At 45.7% G+C, this 12845-nt stretch overlaps 1 protein-coding gene across 6 annotated transcripts in view; it reads left to right on the top strand.

Annotated features, from left to right (window-relative positions):
* Positions 1-12845, top strand: part of LOC136005126 (centrosome-associated protein ALMS1-like) — a 64612-nt gene that overhangs the window by 50367 nt on the left and 1400 nt on the right. For 5 of the 6 annotated variants that reach the window (XM_065662338.1, XM_065662320.1, XM_065662347.1 and 2 more), the window contains 6 exons: positions 1134-1245; positions 2359-2613; positions 4267-4511; positions 5124-5307; positions 5509-5572; positions 8224-8323. In XM_065662338.1, coding sequence (XP_065518410.1) covers positions 1134-1245; positions 2359-2613; positions 4267-4511; positions 5124-5307; positions 5509-5572; positions 8224-8323 — 960 coding nt within the window. The remainder of the gene's footprint in view (positions 1-1133; positions 1246-2358; positions 2614-4266; positions 4512-5123; positions 5308-5508; positions 5573-8223; positions 8324-12845) is intronic. The other variant, XM_065662328.1, reaches the window with a different exon arrangement.

Genomic DNA, 12845 nt, shown 5'->3' with positions numbered 1-12845 from the left:
AGCTAAAGGTTGAGCTATTCAACTGCTGAAGGGCTTTGAAAGCACTGTGCTGAATATTCGAGTCCAAATAGAATCTCTGTGTCTGTATTCAGCACTGAATGGCTGCTCCTATTTATTTCTGAGGGCTGATATGCATGTAAATAGGTTAGCTGGGTGTGTTTTTCCATGCTTTCTACTCTTTTTCCCTTTTTGCTGAGCACATACTCAAATCTGCGTCTGTTCTCTGAATGACACAGATCTACTACATCTGTCTAGTGCACTCTACTAGTGCTGGAATAGTTATCTGAAACCAAAACCCCAGTCCTTTACCAGGGCAGGAGAGGACAAATTGCCTCTTTTTAATGCTGAAACAAACCCCTGTGTAGCACTGAAGTGCCGCTAGCAGAGGTTCCATCAAAAGGTAATAAAAAAAGCCTCTGTTCATTTCTATGTGATGAGTTACTAACAGGATACTAATTGCTGTGCTCAAGGAATGAGAAAGTTAATCTGTTTCATAATTAAAGCCTACATCCAGTGGAGTTGCAGAGGTGGGGCTGTGCTGCACTGTTGGGTTTGGAGCCTGGGGCAGCACTCACAGTTAATGGCTGTTAATAAAACACTCTAAAATAGAGAACCACAAAGCCTCTGGATTAGATTAGTGTGGTATTACCCTCGGAGTTTATACCTTGTGAAATGGCTGTGAAGTTGAAACGTGTCCCTGCTCATTGCAGGGGGGTTGGACTAGATGATCTTTGAAGGGCCCTTCCAACCCAAACTGTTCTATCATTCAATGTCATACAATCTAAATTCATGTAATGGGTTTAAACTGAAACAGGGGAAATTCAGCTTGGATATAAGGAAGTTCTTCCCTGTGAGGGTGCTGAGGTGCTGGCACAGGGTGCCCAGAGAAGCTGTGGCTGCCCCATCCCTGGCGGTGCTCAAGGCCAGGTTGGACACAGGGGCTTGGAGCAAGCTGCTCCAGTGGAAGGTGTCCCTGCCTGTGGCAGGGGGTTGGAACTGGATGAGCTTTAAGGTCCCTTCCAACCAAAACCACTCTGTGATTCTATACTTCTTTTTGCTGTTTAAAACCCATTTTCTGTTCACTTTGGTTGGTATTCCATCAATTGCTGTTCTCTTGCATGTTGTTTTTCTAGACTGCCATCTCCCTTTCATCAGATTCAACTTCTATAAGCAGCACGTGGGGACCCAGCTCTGCTCTTAGTAACAAACGGCGGACGCGGATGCTCAACAAAGGTATCCAAGCAGGTGAGTTGTTGAATTCCAGACTTTTTTGTACTTGCTTTTGCCTTTGATCTCTTTGGAAACCATTCTCCAAAGTCTGGTGCATGTTTTGAGTGACGGGTTGTGTACAAATACCATTCTTCAGATGCTTTTAGAGAAAGATGTTGTATTGTAACCTAAATGAGTTGTTTCATTTCATTCCTTGGGCTGCTTTAGTAGCCAGTTTTCTCAGTTAGCAGTTTATTAACCCAAACTCCTGACCCATTTCAATAGCAAAGGTGGACCAAGTGTATGTTTTCTATATTATTTTCTCCACAAGACATCTGTTACACACAGAATGTATTTGTGGGCATGTGCTATTTCTGAAGGCAACTGCAGTGTTTCTTATTCTTCTTGGTGATATTTTAGTTGTTATATTCTATTTAAAACATGAGCTGACCCTGGGCTGGTGCAGTGCTGCATTTGGGTGTTTCTGGTGTTTCTTACCAGTTTCTTCATTGCTTTCATTTACACACCAATCTCCCATCGTCAGATTGAGCAATAGCTTTGTTGAATTCATCATACACATCCATTAGTTATTTATTGCTGCTTCTTTTCCCCCATGTGCATGCGGATTGAATCAGAAAAGTCTTTTCATGGCTTGTTTTCAAGATCGTGTTACAACATTTTCCATGTTAGTTGACACCTTTCCACTTTATATGCTTGTGTTAAATATTTGTGGTGGTGTTTCTCTTAAATATTTGCAGTGCTGTGTGTAAACCAACCTTCTGTAGCTAAAACACGGTTTTGATGGGACACATTGGGTAAAATAATGCAGTTCCATTGTCCAAAATACAGAGCTCTGTGTTGACCTCCCACTGTGTCTTTCTGCAGCAGATTTGAAGTTGACTCATAGAGTCACAGAGTAGTTTGGGTTGGAGGGGACCTTAAAGCTCATGCAGGTCCAATCCCCTGCCACAGACAGGGACACCTTCCACTAGAGCAGCATGCTCCAAGCCCCTGTGTCCAACCTGGCCTTGAGCACTGCCAGGGATGGGGCAGCCACAGCTTCTCTGGGCACCCTGTGCCAGCGCCTCAGCACCCTCACAGGGAAGAGCTTCTTAATATCTGATGCTTCTGTTTCATTTTCAACTACAGGAGACTTGGAGATCGTCAGCAGCGCGACTAAGAAAAACACTCGAGATGTTGGGGTGACTTTTCCTACCCCGAGATCAAACCTGCCAAAAGAACAGCCACCGGAACCCTGGCGCTGTGTTGATGGTAATTTGGGAGAGTCAGATGGTGCGGTCACAGCTCAGCAGGCAGCAGGGAGCAAGGGGAAGCAGAAGGGAGAGCCAGGCAATGTTTTCATGGAGAAAAGGACAAAAAGGAGCAGGCTGCATTTACCACAAGGTCAGTCCAACATACACTTCTCTGTACACTAGAAGAGTTGTACAACTCAACAGCAACCAGCAAAATCTGAGACAGAGTAGTCTGTTCCTAGTACAGTCTGTCCTTACTCTGGTTTTAATCCATGACATTAAATAAAACCACTATATCAAGTGCATTATTATAATGGTATTTTCAATCAAGCTGTTAGAGGCCACCTGGCCAGTAAAAGTAGTAAAGAATGAGCAATACATACGGTAAGGAAAGATGAGTGAGATGGGAATCATGCAGATGCGTAAGTTTGACTTGAAAGCTATAAAAGGTTCTATTAACCTCTGAGTATTCACTGTTTCATGTCCTGAGGCTTCAAGGGACAAGTATATTTTCAGGAGTACTTGAAGCAAGACTGTGGTACCACAACCAGCCTCATCCCCCTGTTTCAGCTGGAGCTGTGTTTTCAGGCTGATGCTGTAGCCTCCTCCTGGCTTTTTTTTTTTCCTTTCCCCTTTTAAATTTCCTGTCAGTTTTCACAATGTCATAATTAAATGTTCAAAAATATTTTCCTTAGTCATCACTGTTGTTGGTGTAGGGACAAATCATTCTCTTTCATACTGGTTTCATTTAGTACACTTAGGATATCTGCGCGGAGTACAGGCTGATGTATTCAAATCCCATTATGTGTGTAAACTGTGAGTAATCTAGTTCTTACATACACATTTAACATTTAGAAGATGTAAAACATTTCATCTCCAGAAACACCTATAAAAAGCCTTAGGGCTTAGGACAATAGAGAGGCTCTTAAAAATGTCTAATTGCTGTTGAGCAGCCTTTGTATAGAGAGCAGCATGCAAATTAAACCATTTTGGGCTTTCCCAAAGTGGTGTTTGGTAAAGACTCACTGGTTTACTGGCACTTGGCAAAGGAATTCTTTTGAAGCTGCCCAAGTTGTCTGCTACAGAGTCCCACTGTTGTTAAACTGAAGTAGTTTAGTAGAACTAAGTAGTAGAACTCACTGCAGTAGTGTTAGGCTGCTGATTTGGTTTAGCTAAAGCCTTGGGTGTTGTGGTGTAAACCCATCCGGTAGCTTAGAGTACCACAGAGCTACTTGCTCACTGTCCCCCTGGTGGGATGGGGGAGAGAATCAGAAGAGTAAAAGTGAGAGAACTCATCAGTTGAAATAAAGGCAGTTTAATAAGCAAAGCAAAGCAAAGCAAACCAGGGAATGCATTCACTACTTCCCATCACAGAAGGTGTGCAGCCATCCTCAGGACAGAAGGGCTCCATCACCCGTAACGGTGACTTGGGAAGATTCCTCCTTCTTCCCCCAGCTTTATATGCTGAGCATGATGCCATACAATCTAGAATATCCCTTGGGTCATAGCTGTGTTGCCTCCCAACTCTTTGTGCCCCCCCAGCCTCCTTGCTGGTGATGTGGAGTGAGGAACAGAAAAGGCCTTGACCCTGTGTAAGGCTGCTCAGCAATAGCTAAAACATCCCTGGGTTATCAACACTGTTTCCAGCACAAATACAACACCCAGCTCCATACTAGCTACTGGGAAGAAAACTAATTGTACCCCAGCCGAACCCAGCACAGGCATAAAGGACCATAGATGGGGATGGAAAGTAGGCACATGTATTGTCCGCAATGCTTTATTCTCTTCTGTGGTCTTTCAACAGGGATTTCGTGGTTTGTCCAGGCAGGAGACTTGAAATCTGAATCTAGGAAAGAAAACCATTCCATTTCCTTTGCTGGTCCTGGTCCATCTTGGTTTGAGCCATTCACCAGCACAAAGCCTTGGAGAGAGCCTCTCCGTGAGAAGAACTGGCAAGAGCAGCAGCACAGCAACATGGTTCAGGCAGGAGTTCCAGGAGGAGACCCTGAGAACAGGTCCACATGGCCCTATGTGAAGCTTACTCTGCAGGTAAAGGCACCGCACTGGAAGGCTGCTGGGATCTCAGGGGGATTTCAGGAGTTAGGCTGAATCTTGTGGAAACACTTGGTGTCCCTGCCCCTGCAAGGGGGGTTGGAATGGGATCAGCTTTAAGGTCTCTTCCAACCCAAACCATTCTATGGTCTGTTCATGTCCTTAGAGACTGCCCTGTGAGGGAAATTGAAGTGTGGCAAACAGAGATATGGGAAGATTGCTTTCAAAAGTCCACTTTTGATCCAAACCAAATTGCTAATGTTGATGTGCCACTGATTTAGACAAGCGAGATTGTAATAAGTCACTGAATCTCCTATCCTGTGGGATTAACTTTGAGGTTTTTTGAGAGGAGTTTTGAGTCCCTTTTAGTAATTATTTTAGCATTTTCTCTTCTTTCTGATCAGTTCTTTGTCAATAGCCAGAAAATGAGTTTGTTAAAGGAGGTCTCTGAGGATCTACCCAGCATTAGGGCTACAAGTTTATTGTGTTTTATACCGGATAGTACTTTCATAGGCTTTTTTCCATGCTTTGGTGATGGTATTAGATACCTTCCTGCTCTGGGGAGACATCTGCCCACTTGAGGCTTTGTTTTGTGTCATGCCATCTTAGGAGGCTCTTGCAGTGCATCGCCCCGACTTCATCTCCCGCTCTGGAGAGCGCGTGAAGCATCTGAAGCTTGTCATGGAGGAGAGGAAGATACAGAGCGTGCTGCAGTCCCAACGGGAGGAGCTGTTTAACCCTCCAGAGAAAAGAAAGGGCTACAGGAATGCGAGTGACATGCTGTCTGACAGAGGTACCTCCATGCTTCTGCTTTGTACCTTCTACAGGAACCAGTGGCTTTCCACAGTAAACTTTAGGGTGTTTGTATTTTAAATTAAGGTATTACCATTCCTTAACTATAAGAATCCATAACTTCTACAGGAGTCATATTCCTGCAGGAGTGTTCTTTGTGCGATTTGTTCACCATTTTCCTCTCTCAAAACTTCCCATTTAGGTATTCTCATTAGAGAAAAGAGAAGACCAATTCCAAGGAGTGAAATGGTTCAAAGATCTAAACGGTGAGGTTAAGAACGTGTTGGTTTGGGTGGTTTCTTCATCAGTTTTGGTTTGGTTTGGTAGTCTCTTCATCAGTGACTGTAGTGATAGGACAAGGGCAATGGGTTCCAAGTGAAACAGGGGAGATTTAGGTTGGATATAAGGAAGAAATTCTTGCTGTGAGGGTGCTGAGGTGCTGGCACAGGGTGCCCCATCCCTGGCAGTGCTCAAGGCCAGGTTGGACACAGGGGCTTGGAGCAAGCTGCTCCAGTGGAAGGGGTCCCTGCCCATGGCAGGGGTTGTGACTGGATGACCTTAAGGTCCTTTCCAACCCAAACCAGTCTGTGTTTCTATGATTCTATAGATAAGTGATCTGGGTAGGGAGATGGATGAATTGTATCTGAAGTCCAAGAATTTACTCTGGGGGATAGCTCAGCTTTTTCCATGCAAGATGTAGGCATCTTATCAGAGGTGTGTGAGGAGAAGCTGCAGAGTTTGGCTGGGGAGGAGGAGGGTGAAGGTGAGCATCTGGCAGCAGTGATTCCCTCCCAGAACAGGTATTGAGCATGGCAGAGGAGGACTCTTCTTGGAGGTACCTGGTGATATAGGACAAGTAGTACTGGTGGTGTGTTACAGTAAAGAGAAGTTCTAACTGGAGACAGGGAAATCAATTCTTCAGGAGGAAGGTGGTGATGTGCTGGACCACAATCCCACAGAGCCGGTGGAGCCTGCATCCTTGGAAACAGTCACAAGTTGATAGGATGAGGCCTGAGGAACCTTATCTAGACTGGAAGTTAGCCCTTGCTTCAAGCAGGAGGTTGGACTTTGTGACCTCCAGAGGTCCCTTAACTTCAGTTGCACCCTGATTTACTATCTATTGGAATTCACAATATATAGATTTTTATATATTCACAATATATACATTTTTAACAAACCCCTATGATGGGAGAATCGAGGATGTTTTATTTCAATAGCCTTTGGCATTTAAAGGTACTTTTAGGATGCCAGTAGAGAGGTGGCAGAAGTGGTGACTGTGGTAAATACATCAGTTCCCCAAGGAACCTCCACATGTTTTAGCTGAAGTAGCAGGATTCAGGTGCAGGTCACTTGGACTGTGAGGTGGACGGAGCTGAACTTGTATATTTTAGGAAACCCTGATTTTGTAATACCCCAGATCAGCAGGATTTCTATGGAGACTGGTTCAGGCAGTCTCACTTGGTGACTCTCTGTTCTTGCTGCTGTCATGCTCCAGCTCTCAGTTGGAGCTGAGAAGTAATTTATTCTGTACCATTCTTCCGAAATCCACACCTCTAATGAGAGCAGAAGCTTTGCCTTGTTCTCTGCGAGGGTATAAGTGGAATTTCTCATGGCAAATTACCTACAAGCAGTGAAAATAAGTTTCAGTTAATTTACTGCAGTTCTGCATTGCCTGCTTCTTGCTCTAAACATCCTTATGGTGGGATGGGTCGGGAGGGGTTCGTCTTGATCCTTTTCACCTGGAACGGTGAAAGCCTTTAGAGAATGGTGAGATGGTATTAAAGCAACACCACAAATACCGTATCCAGAACAAGCTGGAGGTTTTTGTTCTATTTGCTGATTATCAAAGCAGCATCTTAAGAAATGAGTTATTATAAGATGTGCCTTGCTTTAAATATTACAGGACTGACATTTTTGGACATCATTCATTTCCACCTCCTGCAAACCACAGTGTTTTTAAAGCTGCATGTTTCTTGGCAACCACTGCCATGAAATTAGGGAAGCTTTATGATCTTGAAGGAAGATTTGGGGAAGGCAGTGGGAGCGATACAGTGCCATCCTCGCCCTCAGGTCCCTCCTTCACGCGGTAGTCCATGAACCAGACTGGAATGACACAGCTTTTATTCATAGAATCATAGCATGGTTTGGGTTGGAAGGGGCCTTAAAGCCCATCCAGTTCCAATCCCTTGCCATGGGCAGGGACCACTTCCACTGGAGCAGCTTGCTCCCAGCCCCTGTGTCCAACCTGGCCTTGAGCACTGCCAGGGATGAGACAGTCAGTTCCAAGCATTCCTTGCTGTTTGGCTCCGGAATGGGAGGAGTTCAGTGCTTGAAAAGACTAAGCCTTCACCTAAACAGGGCAACGCCGCTGAATGCTGAAAATAGAGCTAAAATCAGGTTATTAATTGTGATAATGATGTTGCGATTGGTGGATGAACATGTTGCTCAGATCAGTATAACCAGGCGCAAAGCAAGAGCTGTTCTGTACTGCAGATACTGGAACTCTACATGGGTAATCATACAAGCAGTATGGTCATTTTCATGTGTTATATGCTGCTTGTGATAGAAAGGCATTATGGGATGTGGGAATTTCCAGTATCACAACTGCTACGTATTCCACAGTTGAGCAAGCTGCTCTAGTGGAAGGTGTCCCTGCCCGTGGCAGGGGGTTGGAACTGGATGAGCTTTAAGGTCTCTTCCAACCTAAACCATTCCATGATTTTCCCTGTGTGACGCTAGTAAACCCCCAAATAAATATTTCTATGATGTGGGTGGTCAAGAACATTTAACAGAATATGATGATAAAACAGAGGCTGGTTTAATTTATATATATATATATGTATATATATCAATATATATATGTATATATATCAGTAAGTTCCTTTAAAGTCAATATTTTGTCCTTTTTACACTGCAGGATCTATGAGCAGCTGCCAGAGGTGCAGAAGAAGCGAGAGGAAGAGAATAGGAAAATGGAATACAACTCCTATCGCCTGAAGGCCCAGCTTTACAAGACAGTAGGTGTTCTGCTTGAGTATTTACACTGGAGCATTCTAGACCTCTCTTTCTGTTCACAAACATTATAGAACTATTTGCTGCATCTCAATTCTGTGGTATTGTTTTGCAGCTTCTAGGTGGTTAGGATGTATTGGCATTGAATCAGGGTCAAAGCAGTCAAGCTTAACACAACTTGGAACATAAAATCCCCCTGGAATCCTTTCCATACACAGGGTGTATGGAGAAAAGACAGGGAAGCCTGGTCCTGATTAAAGGGTACAAAGAAGGTCAGGTGGAGAGTCTTGAGGGCAGCACAGAGGGATGATGGAGCATGTTTAAAGGAGGATCATGCTTCCTTGAACTGAAGGTTGCTGGTTTTGCCCTTACATGTAAGCTAAACCCACCTACAGCAAGAGCACAATTCACAGCTAACTTCACAGCCATGGCTAACAAAGCCTGAGTTGTCATTCCTCATTCTGATCCAATTGGAGAACTGGCAGTCCCAGTGGGAATTTGTTGACTCTGGGGCCTGTGGGTTTCACCATTAAGTGTGCGTGCAGCTCGTGGGGTGATCTTACCACACTGGCACCGATCAGCCAAGGATCATAGAATCATAGTTAGGGTTGGAAAGGACCTCAAGATCATCCAGTTCCAACCCCCCTGCCATAGGCAGGGACACCTCACACTAAACCATCCCACCCAAGGCTTCATCCAACCTGGCCTTGAACACTGCCAGGGATGGAGCATTCACAGCTTCCCTGGACAACCCATTCCAGTGCCTCACCACCCTAACAGGAAAGAATTTCCTCCTTATATCCAATCTAAACTTCCCCTGTTTAAGTTTGAACCCGTTACCCCTTGTCCTGTCACTACAGTCCCTGATGAAGAGTCCCTCCCCAGCATCCCTATAGGCCCCCTTCAGATACTGGTAGGCTGCTCTGAGGTCTCCACGCAGCCTTCTCTTCTCCAGGCTGAACAGCCCCAACTTCCTCAGCCTGTCTTCATACGGGAGGTGCTCCAGTCCCCTGATCATCCTCGTGGCCTCCTCTGGACTTGTTCCAACAGTTCCATGTCCTTTTTATGTTGAGGACACCAGAACTGTTGACCTCAGCATGGTGTGGCTAACCTTGAGCCACAAACACTTATCCAAGCAGTTCCAGAGTAATCTCTATACTGGTGCCTCACCCCACAACCAGCAGCAGAGCAAAGGTGTAGGGTGAACACTCCAGGGTTTTGGGGAGCAGGAGAAGCAAAGAGGAGGGCCCATTTTACTCCTGGACTCTGCTGAATCCTGCCTTATACAGCCATGAAGCAGAGAGAGCCCTGCTTCTGTTCCAGCTAAACTGCTGCTGATGCTCTTCCTCCTTGGTTGTCTGGGCTGTGGAACACGTGCTTTGTGTCTGGGTGTCTAATTAATGACATAGAGATTGAAGAACCCTGTGCTAGACTCATGGGGGTTAAGCACAATCAATATCAAGAAAGAATCTTCTGTCCCTGGGTCCTCCCATGTGCACACATCTCTTTATCTACTACTTCTGTGTATCAGGCAGTATCACTTTATACACAGTGATGTGATAAGTGCCCTGGTAAAACAGGAGGCCCATTTGTTCCTTCTGAGAAGTGCATCTCCAGAACTCAGCAGTGTATCACTTTTTGAGCTGTTCCAGGCATCCACATGCTTGAGCTTTCTCTTATGACTTTTGTTAATGACCTAAAGACGAGAAGCAACAGTTTGCAATGCACACACTGAGGTTCTAACCTGCCTTATCTTCTGGCTTTTTAACTAACCCATACACCATAAAATGTGGCCTTGCAGCACGCAATAAACTGCATTATAAACCTCAGTGGTTAAAGGGCAGACATTAAAAAACCAAACCTGATTTCTTTTTCCTCTGGATCTTAAGCTGCACTTCATTTTTAGCATTGCAACGCTTTCCTGGCTGAGATGTCCTACCAGAGCTGGGATAATGGGGTTAGGTATTTGTTGGGAACAAATTGGATTTGTATAGCCAGGGATTGTAACACAATGCATTATCCAGAATACCTAATCTGATTATAGGCATTTACCACTAGAATGACTCGATTTTGATGCTATGCTTCCGCAGGGCATAGTCAGGAAGTGTTTTTTTCACTAGTCTGAGAATCTCAGATGCTGTAAAGTCTTAAGGGTTAATGAACACTGGCAGGCATTGACTTGAAGTAGCATAGTCAGCTGGAATCAGGAGTTTTGTGTGTAAGTATGGTTTTGATTAGAAGAGGGCTGGTGATTCAGTGCAGTAAATATTGTAACCTCTTTGTCTGATACAGAATAGTTGTAGTGAGTAGCTGTAAATGCAGTGAATGGGCTGCTTCGAATTTGGTTAATGTGTTGCTGAGAGCATCAGTTTCGAAGCAGATCTGATTGTGCAGGAAAGAAAGGACCATAGATTTTGTGGAATGGTTCCAAAGATGCCACAGAGTATTAGGAGGAGAAAACAGCTGGTACAAAAGCTGGATAAAAGCAGGGTGGTGTCATTGTAATGATGTGTAGCGCTGTACCCAAACTGTGGGCTGAGTATCTCTTAGCGGCAAGTTGGTGAACTGCTGGTGTAGAACAGCAGGTCCATCCTCTGGGCTAGATCTGGCTGCTGCTTTAATTGCAGTCACCTAGAGGAGTCCTGCTGTGCCTTATCCAAACCTAGCAGGGGACAGCGTCTTCCAAGATCATTTGGCATATTCTGAGTCTCGTTACTCATGTTCTCTGACTCTCACTACTGTCTTTGACTCTCAGGTCAGTGCTTAGTGGCATGAACTGTCCTTACTGAAACTTCTCTGTGGCAGGGGGTTGGAACTGGATCATCTTTAAGGTCCCTGCTAACCCAAATCATTCCATGAATCTATGCTTCTTGGTCCTTCACTCTTTGGATTTTGACAGGCTGGCATTTTCCCATCTCCAGGATGAGGAAAGGATGGACTTGTGTCCCAGGCACTCCGGAGTGCAGCTTAGCAGATTGAACTGCTGTGAAAGTGTGTGCTCAGACATCCTGTGCTGGAGTGCCTGAGGCTGTGCTCGTATTTGCTTGGCTGACTTTCTGCTGAGAAAACATTCATACCTGGCAGAGGAGCACTGATGAAACAGCTGGGGAGGTGGGGATGTCTCTGCCTTAGTGAAGGAGGATCTGAGCACTTGTTCCATTCCAGAGGCTTTTCCTTTAGGTTTAGTGAGTTTGTAAACAGGGAGCATGGGAGAAAACACCATAAAGGTGATAGCAAAGTTCTGTGCTTGCCTTTACTCCTTAAAAACCCAGTTTGCTGATGACACCAAGCTGTGTGGTCCGGTTGATATGCTGAAGGGAAGGGATGCCATCCAGAGGGACCTTGACATGCTTGTAAGGTGGGCTGATGACAGCCTTATGAAGTTCAACCACGACAAGTGCAAGGTCCTACACCTGGGTCGGAGCAATCCCAGGCACGGCTACAGACTGGGCAAAGAAGAGATTCAGAGCGGCCCTGCAGAGAAGGACTTGGGGGTGCTGGTCGATGAGAAAATGAACATGAGCCGGCTGCAGTGTGCGCTCGCAGCCCAGAAACCAACCGGATCCTGGGCTGCATCCAAAGGAGCGTGACCAGCAGGGCGAAGGAGGTGATCCTGCCCCTCTACTCTGCTCTTGTGAGACCTCACCTGGAGCATTGTGTGCAGTTCTGGTGTCCTCAACATAAAAAGGACATGGAACTGCTGGAACAAGTCCAGAGGAGGCCACGAGGATGATCAGGGACTGGAGCACCTCCCGTATGAAGACAGGCTGAGGAAGTTGGGGCTGTTCAGCCTGGAGAAGAGAAGGCTGCGTGGGGACCTCATAGCAGCCTTCCAGTACCTGAAGGGGGCCTATAGGGATGCTGGGGAGGGGCTCTTCATCAGGGACTGTAGTGACAGGACAAGGGGTAACGGGTTAAAACTGAAACAGGGGAAGTTTAGATTGGATCTAAGGAGGAAATTCTTTCCTGTGAGGGTGGTGAGGCACTGGAATGGGTTGCCCAGGGAGGTTGTGAGTGCTCCATCCCTGTCAGTGTTCAAGGCCAGGTTGGATGAAGCGTTGTGTGGGTTGGTTTAGTGTGAGGTGTCCCTGCCCATGGCAGGGGGGTTGGAACTGGATGATCTTGAGGTCCTTTCCAACCCTAACTATTCTATGGTTCTATACTAGCATTCAGCCACATCAACCACTGTCGTGGCTATCCTTTAGAGCCTATTCTAGACAGGAGCCACAAGGTGTCACTACCCCAAAGGGAAAAACCCAGGCTTCTAGAGGTGCGGAGCTGAATTGAGCTCTGCTTCCTGCTTTACAAGTGGTTTGTCATGTCAGTGTTTGTTTTTTCATCCCCTTGGCTACAAGTTCCCTCCTGTCAGCAACACGTTGGGGTTTATTGATCTGTAGTGGCTTCCTGGAGGGGAAAGGGGTGAGATAGAATCTGATTCTAGAAGGTTTGCTTATTAGATTGCAAAGGAGCTTATGAAGGACTGATGGGAGGTTTTGTGACATGAGGGGTTTTGAGCCCTTTTGAGCC

This window comes from Lathamus discolor, chromosome 1 (assembly GCF_037157495.1).
Source record: "Lathamus discolor isolate bLatDis1 chromosome 1, bLatDis1.hap1, whole genome shotgun sequence".
NCBI classification, from domain to species: Eukaryota; Metazoa; Chordata; class Aves; order Psittaciformes; family Psittacidae; genus Lathamus; species Lathamus discolor.
The sequence above is the reverse complement of the archived record's forward strand: the minus strand, read 5'-3'. Positions and strand labels throughout refer to the sequence as shown.